General features: G+C 40.5%; 1 protein-coding gene across 3 annotated transcripts in view; it reads left to right on the top strand.

Annotated features, from left to right (window-relative positions):
* Positions 1-14,809, top strand: part of FOXN1 (forkhead box N1) — a 36,825-nt gene that overhangs the window by 15,960 nt on the left and 6,056 nt on the right. For 2 of the 3 annotated variants that reach the window (XM_057372040.1, XM_057372041.1), the window contains exons 2-6: positions 3,121-3,266; positions 4,493-4,996; positions 7,050-7,160; positions 11,763-11,890; positions 12,698-12,794. In XM_057372040.1, coding sequence (XP_057228023.1) covers positions 3,147-3,266; positions 4,493-4,996; positions 7,050-7,160; positions 11,763-11,890; positions 12,698-12,794 — 960 coding nt within the window. In that variant the 5' untranslated portion in view covers positions 3,121-3,146. The remainder of the gene's footprint in view (positions 1-3,120; positions 3,267-4,492; positions 4,997-7,049; positions 7,161-11,762; positions 11,891-12,697; positions 12,795-14,809) is intronic. The other variant, XM_057372042.1, reaches the window with a different exon arrangement.

Raw genomic sequence — 14,809 nt, 5'->3', positions numbered from 1 at the left:
GATATTTGGCACACGACTGACATATGTTGGATTTTTTTGTTAGTTATTGACTGACAAATGATGGATTTTTAATATCAACTGAAAAAGGGAGTTCTGAAACCTTGTGGATTCTCTGTCAGAGGAAAAAAAAATAAAAAAAAATAAAAAAAATAAAAAGAGGAAGAAGAAAAGAAGAAGATAGCAGAATTTGTTTCTTGCATTGGAAAATACCAGTGTGGTCTGGAGGGGAAAATGATGATTTATTGTTTTGGAGAGGGGACAGAGACGTGAGCAGGTGACACAAACCGGTGTCAAACCAAGCTCAGGGGGTGCCTAAGGCAGGATGGAGAGGATGGATCAGGAATTGGGGAACATCCAAACTCTCCTTCCTCTGCTGAAACCCAATCTCAGTCCCAGGGCTGGAGGGGGCACTCACAGGAGCCCAGGTCACTCCAAAAAACAGAGACACAAACCCAAGGACTGCTCACACCGTGGATTTGTGCCACAGGGCTCAGTCATGCAGAGCTAATAGAGCAGCTGCTGCTGCCTTGCTCACCCCAACACCCAGCTGAGGTTACAGTTTCTCACTATTTTCTTATTTGAGAGGTTGTTACCTTAGCACAGGAGCCTCGGATGGTCACGCAACATTTACAGCAGGCAAAGTGACGTGGAATGGTTCCAGCTACATCTGGGATAATCAGATACCTCTTTCCAAATCAAAGCATCATTGTTTGCTTTAGCACATCCTACATCCAGGCAACCCGCRACTTCCTTAAGCTCTGTCTCCCAGGGACAGTTTGTAGTAAATGATTTATTGTAATCCTGATTATTGGCAACCTCCCCTGGCTGTAATTTCTTCTCCTAAAGAAGATTTGTCAGTGAGTGATGTGATTTCTCTTTGTTAAAATCCATATTGACAATGCAAAGTGCTTTGGAGTTGGTTTTTGTTTYGTTTTGGGGGTGGTTTCTTTGTTACATGTTCTTTTAACAAAGTAAAGTGCCTCTAAGGGACAATAAAAAGAGATTTAATGAGTAGTGGCAGCAAAGATTTTTCACAATGTTGATTTGGCAGTGTCTCCTGATCTATAATTGTAACCTGCTGTGAGACACAACAGGGAGAGTGAAGTTGCAAATGGCTTTTGGAGTGAGAAATTCGGACTGCAAGAAAAAGAATTAAAATCAGAAGTCCATGGCAAGAGTTTTTTTCTCTCACAGCAAGAYGTATCCACAATATCCCATTTCCTGGATGAGGATAACCTGGAGATGCAGTTCTCACTGAGCTGCTGGTGCCGATGTGAGAAGTGAAAACAGCASTGAGATTGGAGCCTTGGGATTTATCCCCATAGGGCAGATCCTCCAGAAGGGATTCTTGACAGGGGCATTAAATAACCACCACTGAATACAGATTATCAGCCCAACATTGTGTAAGTTGAAGGTTATTTCTCATTTAATAGTAAAAAGAGAAAAATACTTTGCCTCTGGCTGCTTCTCATTTAATAGTAAAAAAGAAAACTTTCCCTGCACAGAGGGAAATTTTTAGAGTCTAGAATCTAAAACCACTAAGACTCCTTTCCTCCTCCAAGAGGCACCAAAATGCAATTCATCAACCTGGCAAAGAATGATTTGGTTTTCCTGGACCTTTTGTAGTGACTGTTCAAACAATCCTGATAAATTCACTTTGCTTTCAGAAAGTATTCATCAAAATTCTCTCTCGAAGCAGAAGCCACCAGGCAAGAACTGTACCTGTGCGAAAGCTTTTAATAAAATTCTAATGCCCAAGACCACAAAAGAGGCAGCTGGGCTGAAAAACTGCAGTGTAAAAGAGAGGTCAGAGACAGCTTTGTATAACCTGGAGAGAAGTGGGGAAGCAGCGCTAGGAGGGCAGGCAGTGGTGGAACATTCACAAATTACAAAAAAACACTTCTGTATTTCCCAGCTGTCAGTTTTCCCACCTGCTCCTTTCAAGATGAGGAATCTCTCCCCTCCTCAGCCTCCAGTGAAGCCACTGGGAGAAGAATCTGTGCCTGAGACATTTCTGAACTTTATCTCACATTATTTTTTTTTTTTTACCCCTGATCTATTACTACAGGTCTCCTGCTTGATTTCCAAGCCCCATTGTGCTCCCTCCCCCCGGGCAGTGCAGTCTTACTCATCATAAATACAGATTTATCTTTGAACTATAAAGGCAAAAAATAGGTTTCCACATTTTTAGGTGATCTATCTTTGTTAAGCAAACCTAACAAACCCTTAGTTATTTACCTAACAGCTATTTCAACACGTGGCCAAGACCTGGCAGATTAATTCTTGAATTAAAGTGGCTTTTTTCCCCCTGATTTGTTCACCTGAAATCTAAATTATGAGCACAAACAGCTTTATGTAGCCACTTGGTGCACGACATAAAGGGATGCAAYTCTACTTTTGTTTTACTGTAAGGTTACAGTGAACAAGGGAAAAAAAGTCATGGTAGAAAACAAAACACTGGAAGATAAAATTTATTCMTTTTAATCCCAAGAACACCATCAGATATGTGTCCTATATACAAAGATCAAAGATTGGGAACTTGAGAGGAGATCCAGCTGACAAAAACAGGGATGGAATGATGAAGTAATTTGCATATCTCAGATACATTTAAGTCATGCAAAACAGTAGAGAAGGGCTGAAGGGATTAGGACTAATAAAAAACTRAAGTGAAAATGTGTGTTGCAACCATCAGTCTGAGTAATGATAGAAAAATATCTCTTTTTTTTTAATATAGTCCTTCTGAAAACAACTGGTGTGCATTTATATCATAATCTCTTAATAAAGGGACATTGTTAAATTTGCATAACCCCRAAACAATAAGTTTTCATTAACTTAYGATCCTACAGAAAACAAAGAAATTACTTATTTTTATTAMTAATATAATTAMTTATTTTTATAAMAGTGGTGTGGTGGAGYCACAGAAACCCCRTATCACATCTTCATTGGAATTGCATCTACAGAACTTTTAAGAGCTTAAAAAAAATTCTGCTCTGACAGGAATTCCTCAGGATGGGTCCAGCTTCATATCCATCCCTGTCCAGTCACTGCACCCAACAAGGTGTTTGTTTCACAGCTTGAGTTTTAAAAAGTGTTTATTGTAATTTGATTTTGCCTTGACAGGATCTCTGTCTGACGTGGATTTGGGGATGGTTTCGCTACTCCAGGACCAATCCAATATTAAATTTTCTCCTTCGGACACTCTGGAAAGGGACCAGCAAGACCTGATGAAGGCACAGGGRGATTCAATATCCCCAATTCAGCAAAGTGTGAGTAAACTGGCCCAGGCCTGTTCTCTTTCTTCAAAAGTCAGATGAAATATTCAACTGCTGCTGGACTAAATCTCATCAAACCTACTGGTGACAGAGCAAACATTGAGAGTTTTGTTGTTGAAGGGTAGAAACCTGAGTTATCCTGTTCAGCTTATTTTAAAYTCCAGCTGAATTTTCTATTCCATTCCTGAAAATGGCTGGAAAAATCTGTTTTGTGTTGTACTGGAGGAAGGGCTGGATTTATCCTGGAGTTTCTCAAAATTCAAAATCTCAAAAATTCTCTGGGATTCGGAGAGGGAAGGAGAAAGGGGACCACTCCAAAAGCTGGTCTGCCTTTTTGTGGARCAAAAACATTCCATTTCCCCCCTCCCTGAGCACAACAAGCTGCTCCTGACTGATGTGTATCTTCTCAAAGGCATCCAAGAGATTACTCATCTCTGATGTCAGGGCAAATATGCATATTTTCAGTGCCAATGTCCAGGCTCCAGTCCTGGTCCAGCCTTTCTCCTGCAGATTAAAGAGCACTCCAGTGGCTGGTATTTTCTCTTTGCTAAAGTGCAGAAGGGAGGGGAGGAGATGAGACAGGAAGGCTGAAACATCTGCCCAGAGCCTGCCCTGTCTGTCCAAATGAGTGTGGCCACCTTAATGAAGGGAAGTGATGTCACCACCAACAAATCTGGGAGCCTGCAACCCCATCAGGGGATGAGATCAAGCTTATTTGACTAAACTTGCAGGCGACAGGGCTCGCACTTATCACATTCCTGTCATTTAATCGTTCATTGCTGGATCATACCTCAGCTTCTCCCTGAAATTGTCAGACCAACCAGTCAAGGAGCTCTGTTTTCCAAGGGCAGCTCGGTTTTCTTGTGGAATCATGGAAAGCTTTGGGTWGGAAGGGASCTTAAAGATCAYCCAGATCCATGCCACCCACTARATCAGGCTGCTCAAAGCCCAATCCAACCYRGCCTTGYTTTTMTTAATTAATTGTTGAGCAATTTTGGATACCAAGCAATCAGAAAACCCTTTAGATCTTTTTAGGGCTTCTCTGCGTGGAGCTGGTTAGAACTGGTCATTTCAATACATCAATAATGTGTTTATAATGTAATTAAAACAGAAATTATTTGTAGAAATAAATATTGTAGATAATGAAAATAATAAAATATTTGGTCATGCTGCTCTTAAACATTAATCTTAATTAAATAAATGCCAATATTCCATCGCAGGATAATCCCAGTTACAGCTGCCAACCCTATGAGTCAGACACCAGGACAGAAAGGAAGAACTCRGAATCCTCTCACAGCCCCAGCCCTGCTTCCCCATCCCAGGATCAAATCCACGGGAGATACCCTACRAGCCAAGGAATCCACTGTGGCAAGAACAAATTCAAGGTGTCCTTCAGCGCAGAAAAAYTCCGGCGCTACAGCTACGAGGAAAACACTCCCGACAACTACGAGCGGTTCCTCAAGAGCAGCAGGAACCCCTTCCACCCTTACAAGAGGCAGATCAGCGAGGATGTTTTCCAGGAAGCACATCAAACCCTGCCACCAGAAGCTTCTCCCTTCAAAAATCACAGGAGCATCGATGGTTTTGAGGCTCTGCCAGGATCTGCGGGTCCAGAGGAGCCGGAGGTGTTTCCCACCCACATCCCGAATATTTCTGCAGAGCAGCCGTGGTGTAACAGCCTCCAGTATGGCACCACGGGGCAGGAGCACAGCTCACAGGTCATGGTCAGTGTCTTTTTGTAATTATTTTCCCTGTTTTCGATGGTAAAATGTGCTTTTAGAAGTATTTTTTTTTTTTTTTTCCTAAAAGTTACTACACGGATATTTAGTCTCTTGTCGAGTGGTGGGCTAAAACCCAGGAAAAACATATTTAGATGTACCTATATTTATTTGTCCAAATTCTCTACTTTATGGCCTTTCCCTGCTGGAAGACATCAGAAATATGCAAAAAGGACAAATGATTTTTCAATAGATGTTGTCCATGATTCTTAAGCATCCAAATCCTCTCTGACAACAAAATTTATCATTAATTTTCAAGAGACTAAAGTTCACAAAGCAGCGTTTTCAAGCATGAGGATGTGGAGCAGATTTGGTACAACAYCTCAGCTCACCTGCACTTTTCTCARTGCAAACAGAAGTGAAACTCCGAGGTATCAGTGCCACCAAAATATAAATATCAGCTCTGTTTGTATGTGCAGTGTTAAGTTACCTGGGCTAATTTCAATACTAGAGAGAGGCAGCTGCCAATTTAGAGCAGCAGAGATCCCTGAAAAGCAAATTAAATTACCCTCCAGTATCTCCACAATATCTCTGCTGTGATCCAAGGTGTATCTTGGTCATCTAATGCAGCCAAAGAGAACGGCTCCACCTGCCAGAGGAGGGCCCTGAGCTGCTTCTAAATGCTTGGGAGAGGAAGAATTCGTGGGCTACCAAATGAAAGAGGAGCTTTYAAAAATAAAACTTAATTGGATTAAGACCAGGGAATGGAGAGATGTTGTCAGGGAACATACCTGGGGATTGAAGCCATCCGGGTTAAGGAGGAAATTGATCTAAATCTCTTATTTCCTGGATAAACACTCATCTAGGTCAGAGGAGTTCAGTGCAAAACCTATGAGCAGCTGATGAAAAAAAAAAAAATATATATTCCCATTGTGTTCCCAAATCCCTGGGCTGCAGGATGTGCATGGGCAGCACTGCAGGAGCCCTTTACAAGCAGGTGTAACTACTCAGGGGCTGCTGGTTGGTGCCTCCCCTGGTTCTGCCAGCACCCAACTTTCAACTCCGAAATCCCTTCTGGACTTCTGGAAAGTTGGGATTTCTGAAAATCTTCATCTGGTGGTCACTGGTATTTATTAATAACACAATAATTAAAAATAACACTGGTATTTATTAACAGCGGATGTCAAACTAAGTCTCCTAATAYTTATGCTCCTAATAAAAGACAACAAAAATACTAAATATTTTTATATTTAGTAGGCATTCTACCTACATTATATATATAAAATTTATATTATATCTTATATGAAATATCATTTTTATATATGGTTATTTATTCACATTTATCAGACAGAATAAAATGCCATAAAAGCTGGCCATGTTTTAAAGAAGTGCTATTAGATTCTTGAATTAATAAGATTCTTACTAAATTCTTCCATTTTCACATATTCCCCGTGTCTTGGTTGAGCCCAGTAGTCAGCCCAGTGAGATTTTCCCCTGCCACCTTTATCCTGTGCATTACAAACCTCACCCTCCAGCTGATGCCAAAATTTCAGAGCCAGCTGCAGGTACAGCAAGATAAAATCAAGGAGAATGAAAAAAAAAAAAGGGAGACACGTGCAGGAATGAAAGTTGGAGTGTGTGGTTTGTGTGTGCTGATGGAAAAAAAAAATATATATAAACAGAGACTGATGCTTTCTGAACTGCTCCTTGCRTGGAATGTGGCCTGGGATTTCCTTTTTCAAAGTTGTAATTATGGAAATGCAGGAATTGCTTYATGTCTCCATGGAATCAAGGAGTGGTTTGGGTTGGAAGGGACACCTTCCACTGTCCCAGGGTGCTCCAAACCCTGTCCAGCCTGGCCTTGGACATTTCCAGGGATGGATCATCCCAGATTTGTACCATTAGAACAYTCAACCAACTCCTATTAACCCTGACTAAACCAGAACTAAACCCCAAAACCTCAAAATAACGAAKGCAAACGCAGTCAGTGACAAACAGAATTATCCTATTTTAAATCAAGCTGTTTTCTCTAATAACTCACTCCTTGAATGTTTTCCAGCAGGATTCAGACATGAAGCTTAGGACATCCCCCCTGGAAGGGCAGCCTGGTTTGTACTGTTACCAGCCTCAAGTGCAGCAGATGTACTGCCCCTCACACCCTTTCCATCAGGTCAGTACTGTGCACCAAAATCCCTGGATTCTTTGCACTCAAATCGTGCAATAATTGTGGTAAAAATAAATTTTAAAGATATTTTAAAATATCTTTACATTTGTAGGTTTGCAGGGTAACATGTATATACAAACAATCTTCTTACAGTAATAAGATCTTAAAAGAACCACAKCTAAACACATTTTTAAATGGGCATTCAGAATAAGAAAAAGGAAAAAAAAAAACCCCAAAATTTGTAAAAATGGAATCTTGATACTGCATATTTATATTTTCACCATCACACTCGAGAAAATTTTCTTTGAAGCCAGATAAATTATTAACATAACTCTTGGTATTTCAGGGTCTCAGGGAATTAACTGTGCTTTAGCTTCAGAAAAAAAAACATTAAATATGTGTGACTGTATACTTAAAAAAAACCCTAAATATATGTAACTGCATACTTAAAAACCCTAAATATATGTGACTGTATACTTAAAAAAACCCTAAATATACATGACTGTATACTTAAAATTCAGACCAATCACAGGAAAATATTTTAAAGCAAAATTAGAACAGCAAAATGATATTCACTTTCCTTGTGCTTGATGGCACACAGGTCTCTTTTGCAATCTTTTGCCTCTTACATCATCCCCAGTGAAAGATTATTCAGCTGAAGTATAATTGACCATAATGCTGACGATGCAGGAGAATGTGCAAGATTCAGGTTGTTCTTCTGTAATGTGAATTTATTATTGACACTTAAAACAATTTCCTTCAGGTATACAGGTGGTGCTTTTCAATGCTTTGGATTTTTCCTCTTTTATGCTCAATTATCTGCCAGGGATGAAATTTTCAGTGAGGTGTTTGAGATAAAAATAGCCTTGAAACAATTGAAGAGAAAAACTTGAGGTCAAATTAAGGCAATGAGGATTTTTCAGATTTATAGGTAGAAATTCATATTTTWAAAAAAAAATCTCCAAAATCCCCAACCATTAGAATTGAAATACGTGAAACTTAAAGGAAACTCAAAAATATGTGAAGATAAAACCTCACACCTGAGTTCTGTCTCCTTTGATCCCAGGGGYTGATGACAGATTTTGTGGCATCAGCTGCACCATCTCATTCAACTGGCTTGTGGAGTGTAAAAAAAGTGACTGACAGAGCAGGGATTTTAAACTGGGGGGAAAAAAACCCAAACCTGGGTTCCTGTGTGACATTTCACTGGGTTTGTTAATTCGTGTGGTGCTACTGAGTCATTGAAACASTCATCACCCCTGGCTTTTTATTTTGCTCATCCCACTGATGTTCCACCAGCCAGAATTTATTAAGCTTTATTTTTCTCCATCGTGTGCAAAAAGGCAACAAACTTAAAATTCTCATCAACACTGCCATAACTCATTTACTTGTGTTGTTTTCTTGTTACCCTGAAACTCGAAAGAAGTGAGAAAAAGTAATCGTAAAATTAAAATGGAATTAAAATAAAGGTGATATTGCACTGCCACCTTAACTTATAAATCCATTGWTTTGATTGCTGTTATTTTGGAAGAAAATGGTTCCAGATGAGGGATTAACTTGCAAATGAAAACCATTGTGGATATGTCACAGCCCCATACATCTCCCTCACCATAAAAATGCCATTTTTGTGTGCWGTTTCAGCAGAAAACCCACTTAGCTCGTGAATTCATTGAATATTTTTAATTTTTTTAGCCATTCTGCAGCAGGCACCCTTCCCCTGTCCCTGCTGCTTTGATACCAGTGCTGTTGCTCTACATTGGCACTGACCACATTCCAAAAAAACTCCAGAATTAAAGCTCCTGGGAGCTGCCAGGCAAGATCCAACAGGCACCAAGAGGAAAATCCTCCATCCACCTGCAGCCTGGCACTGGGACAAAACTCTTTAAGTGCAGCAGGTTTCTGTCAGACTTTTCARTACTTGTGCTGTTAGTGTTACAATAGGAAAAGTCTGGCAATGTGTTAAAAAAAAAATGAAAGAAAAATACAATAGGTTAAAAAGCAGCTGAAGTCCTAAGAAATAGAATTGCTGTCCCTGTGCTATAATCACACACTGGAAAATGAAAAGAACACGGGATGCAGTAGAGAAGAGGTGGAATGACACCTTCTGAGTGGAGCAGCCCCATTATTAACGCTTCACATTTCAAATTGGAATGGGGCAGCACRAGTTAAATCACTCAGAGGGAGCTCCACTCTGGAGAACGGGCCCTGGAGTGAAGGATGTTCAAACTGAGCCTCAGTTTTCATTAGAGGGATCAGAGAGACCCAGCCCCTTCATTAATTTTGTCCGGGATGATAAAACGGCCTCRCCTTCCCCTTTGCTGGACACAACAGAAATGGTGACTCAGAAGCAAAGTGAGTTATTATTGACCCGAATGAAGCAGCAGACTGGAGTCACTCACCCRCCCACCATAAAACACCTTTCATGCCATGTGAGACTGTAAAACCAGCTCCAGCCTGTCATTCCAGACCATTCCCCAGCCTCCCTTCCCTCAAAAGGGACTAATGAAACCAATAAAACAGAAATAATCCCTAAAACGCCCAGCTCTTGCCTTTCATGATGACATCAAAACCGGCCCCATCACAGTGTTGTTTCCTTTCAAAGAGCCACCAAAACCCAATAAAAATCAGAATTATTGTAGGAATTGCCCAGTTTTCTATTCTGGGGGAAAATCAGCACCCAGTGCACAAGGCAGGGAGCACCACAGAGCACACAGAAATTAATGCACAGCTGTTCTGGAGACTAATTGTGCTCAATATTTAGCTTAACAAGGCAGGACATGATTAATTATGTACATTTCATTTCTTTCACCATGCAAACAACTGAGTCTATTCARTCTGGTTTTCCATATTCCATTTCGGGCAGTTGAGTGTTAGAAAGATAAAAGCAAGAAAAACTCCAGCAGCCAGAATAAAATTACAGAGGAGCTGAGATCAATTATTCAGAATACAGAATAAATGCATAAATTGTGAATATTTTGTAAGCACATAAYCCCTCACAGRSGTTTTAAGGGGACAAAGACCAAGAYCAAGCAAAGCTATTGATCCAAAAAATGGGATTACAATTAGAAACTAAGGAGATGTCCAAGGGATTTTTCCCAATGAGTCTGGAGAGCTGCATCATAATTTTTTCAGAGGAACCACACAAACCTCATGGCACAGAACTGCTGGAGTTGAACAGTAAAACACCAGAACAGGGTTCAGCAACCTTTGAGTACAGGGAAGGCATCCAGGTAGATTTTTTTTTTTAATAGCAGGTGACAAAACTTCTAATTTTGGCCATGTCCTCACCCCTGGCATCTGGGAAGATTCATCTGGAAGAGGCAGAAATTCCTCTCGTGTGGGTCTCCCCAAGAACCAGCTGATATTATCTTACCTAAACTGGATAATGCTCCTCTGCTCTAAAAGCCTCTTTCCAGCAAGTTTAAACTGTAATTTGGGGAAGAAAAGCTCATAATATTTGAAAAATAAAAAGGCCAACTGCTGTGTTAAGAAATCGAGAGCAAATCTGTAGGAACAGGTGCAATCCAGGCTGTCAAAGTGGATTGTCTCCAGTCTTTCTCCTGTTTTTTCATCCTGGTGATTCCATCTCTTTAGGGTGTTTTGGGAGCTGGACAGGCTTAGAGATCTCCTGAAGAGAGAGGTCAGCATTTCTCAGGGAAGTTCTCCTGCTGAACCCTGGGGAAGGGCAAAGGTGACATAAATATTGTCTGATTTTAGGCATCCTGGCTATTATTTTTAGCTTTCTGATATAGAAAATGGTGGTGAAAAAAGTCTCTTGAGGTGGTGGTCAATAAAGTCCTGGTTTCCTGGAGAAGTTTATTCCTTGGAATTGACTACAAAGGAACAACCAGGGAGCAGCCCAACCGCTTCAGCATGACACAGGCCATGTGAAACACCTCAAAAATGTCCCATATGSTGCTCTCCTGACCCCTGGAATGACATTACTGACTTATTCCACAATAATACATTCATCTGGAATATATTCTGACGCACCCACAAAAGTTCTCATGGTTCTTTGTTGGGTTTTTTTTCCCTGCTTTGCACGATAACAGCAATTTGAACACAGATTTTGGGGTGCTATTCCCTTAGGAGCAGATATTACATTCTTTCCACTTTTGCCTTTCTGTATCCTCTCCACCTAAAGAAACAAAAGCAACAAAAAAAAAAATAGCACTCAACCCCAAACAAGGCTCAAGGGCTCAAGCAAAACTTCCCTGTTTCTTCCTACATTTTTAGCAGCTTTGCTTTCTCGTTTGATTTTTCTAAGGTGCACATTGAAGTGTTTTATTCTGGTGGTTTAGGGGKTTTTTTAACATCAATAAAATGACATCATTCATTATTTGTGTGTCTGTTGAGGGGAAGCTGAGCAGGCTGAAATACTTCAAAAGAGATGGCTGAAGGGAGATAAGCTTTAGGTCTRTAAAATTAAGAGTTATCTGAAGACAATTAATAGGACCAATTTCCTCTTTTATTTGAATAGCAGGCAATAAAGAAGAAAATACTTTTTTTTTTTTCCACACAATATCCTCAACAGAAATCATGCTGTCAGTAGGGAATAATTTTGGGAGCTGGTTGCTAAAACAAATGACATCTTTCCTGTCCCCCCAGTACCCCTCAGGAGGCAGCTACCCCGTGACCTACATCGCTTCCTCGCACTACCCCTACCAAAGGATTGCTCCTCAAAGCAGCCAAGAATCCCAGCAGCCTCTGTTTCCCAAACCCATCTACTCCTACAGGTAATTCAATATTTTTCCAAGCCCTCACCTTACAGGAAATACCCCGTTTACTCCTGGCCTGGTTCCAGCATCGTTTGCAAGAACACGTTTGCCCCTATTTGCTTTGTTCCCGGTGTGTTCTGTCCTGTCCTTACAGATCACAAAACGTTCCAGRCTCCTGGGCCGGCCAAGGCACAGAGAAATTAAATGTTGTAAAGCAAGGGAACAGTCTTGATCACTCCCAAAAAGAAAAAAAAAAAATTAGGCGTTCTTCTAATGCAAAATTTTAGGTGTTGTGAATTTCATCATCGCTGGACTGATCCCACTCAGTTGTCTTTTCCAACATCTGTGTTAAAATTGTTTTTTTTCCCCAGTCACTGGAGCAAAGAAATGCCCAGAAAACATATCAGCTATGGCAGTCACCACACAGGTTGAGCCCCCAAATAATCTAAAAAGTAGATCGGACAATTAAATTTTAATTATCCTTCTGTTAYTGTCAGTTTGATTCTTTGTAGACTTCACCAGCTGAATCATTTGAATAAAAACCTTTAATAAATACACACCAGCAGGGTTTGAAGGCTTTGATTCTACTTTTTATATTATTTTATTCTAAAACCAGGTTGTGTCTGCTCTGTGAGCTTTGAGAATTACCTCTAGTAGTGTAAGGAGATTGTTATAAACAGCTGAGTGGAAACTTAAAAACATCATTGTACATGTGCTATGGCAGTGAAACTCGGAGCAATTTCACACTGTGTGAAAAATAATCTATTTTTGGTTGCRAGGAATCAGGCAGAAGAGGCTAAAATGCTTTTCTTTCTCTCCCTAAAGCATCCTGATCTTCATGGCTCTCAAAAACAGCAAGACAGGGAGTTTGCCAGTCAGTGAGATTTACAATTTCATGACGGAACACTTCCCTTACTTTAAGGTGAGTTCCACAGGGATGGGGTGGGAATCTCCCTCTGTCAGCAGAGGGAATCAGGGATGGGATTTTAGCTGTGAAAAGGGGTAATTTCTTGGGAGGTTAATACCAAATCAATTACACACTATATACTTCCATGATTACAAACTACCCAGCATTTTGCACAGAGGCAGAAATAAGAAATGTGGCAATATTCACCTCAAAAAGATATTGAGAACTGTTCCAGCTGTGAGCTTGGGTGCATGACATGACTATTCCTCACCAGCAGCTCATAAAAAGAGCAAATAATGTTAAAAGCACATTCACTGCTTCCTCTCAGATCTCAAATACAGGCAGAACTGGTCTTGTAGCTTCCTCTGCCATCAGCAGCACCTCCAGACTGGTGTGGAAGCAGAGGATTCCAGGTTATCTCACTCCATCCTGGAGCTGGGATATTCATCTTGGGCAACCCGTGCATGCCCTGTACAAAGAAAAATATAATATGTGATAATGGTGCTAAGCTCATAATTACAGTGAGTTGGGGAGGGAAAGGGTGGATGGTTTGCAGCAGCACTGCTGAAATTTGGATCCTTGCTGTGAGGGAAGGGTTCCTCACACTTGGAATGAGGGTGGAAAGCGCTCAGTCAGCACRGGGATCCAAGAGCAGCAGGATTAGTTAAGATTTTAAAAAGAGCTGTAATGGAATCATCAGGTGCTGCTTCGCTCAGGGCTTTATTTCTGCTGATTCTTCAAAACCACCTCGCTGAAGTCCACAGCRAGTGACCTCAGCTGTGAGCAAGGCCCAAAAATGAAAATAAAGCCAGTGAGTCTGTCCTGTTTCCTATTGCAAATAACCCTGCAGCAACTGAACCGAATTTAAAACAGCCACAGCGAGGCAGTTCAAACATTTATAATATGAAAAGAACAGTGAGAATAACTGAAAATAAATGTTCCAGTGCAGTTTTGCAGTGGTTTTGGACACTGAGGATAAATAGACAGAGAACACACCAAAAAGTTGTAAGATTGAACGTGTCAGTAATCAGAGAAAAATACACATCACAGAGGAAGAGCTGTCAGGATCCATCACACTCCTGCATTCCCAAATTTCCTCCCAAAGGAATCACTAACTACTCCATCATTTGTTACAAGCAAGAGAAAGGTGAAAAAATAAAGAAACCTACCATCAGAAATCCCAGTGGAAGCCACAGGAAAAAAGCAAGAATTTCAAGCAGAGAGGTGGGAATATTATTAATAACTTTTACAGGCATGTGGATGTTTATTCATCAGAGCAAAYTGAAATTAATTCTCCATTGTCTTACAACACAATTGATTATAAAATTAATCAGCAGCTTTAAACCAAATGCTGCCAACATGGACAGAATTCCTCGGACTCAGGACTGTGACTCTGCCTGGTGTCACCATCCTGGTCCTTCCTGGTTTTTCAAAGCCTCACATTTTTTTTATTTTATTTAAAAACCGACGAGAATGAGATTACTGCTGGGAAAAAAATAGGGCAGGGGGTACTACCCAAACATTYCCTATTTTGTGACAGCTTGATTTTTGCATTTTATTTACAAATGGAGTCAAATGCATTTGACTGCAACATCCTTAAACAGCCAGGGGAGAATAAACAATCAGATATTACACTTAGAKGCATTAAACCCTGTCTACCTCTGGCCTTTACAGCAGCCCAGAGAATTACCAATATATGGGGAAAATTCATATCCTCCATCATCCCTGGTTTTGGAGATTCTTCTGCCAAATAAAATCACATCAAAACCAGCAAAGAACATTTTGCTCTTGCTACCAGCACTCACTAAAAARCAGGATACAATAGGGAGAGGGGAATTAATTCAGATTGGAGAGAAAGGGAGTACAAATGTGCACAGAGCCTTGCTGGGAGACACAGGATGATACAAACCGAGTCAAATTAACTGGGATTCGCTGCCACAGCAAATTTAGTTTCTATGATGCAACAATCTCATTTCTAGTTGAAACAGAGCAATCCAACTCCTACGTCCTAAAAAAAAAAAAAAAAAAAA

The sequence above is a fragment of the Malurus melanocephalus genome, unplaced genomic scaffold (assembly GCF_030028575.1).
Source record: "Malurus melanocephalus ecotype Western Australia unplaced genomic scaffold, MMel_1.1 scaffold_162, whole genome shotgun sequence".
NCBI classification, from domain to species: domain Eukaryota; kingdom Metazoa; phylum Chordata; class Aves; order Passeriformes; family Maluridae; genus Malurus; species Malurus melanocephalus.
The sequence above is the reverse complement of the archived record's forward strand: the minus strand, read 5'-3'. Positions and strand labels throughout refer to the sequence as shown.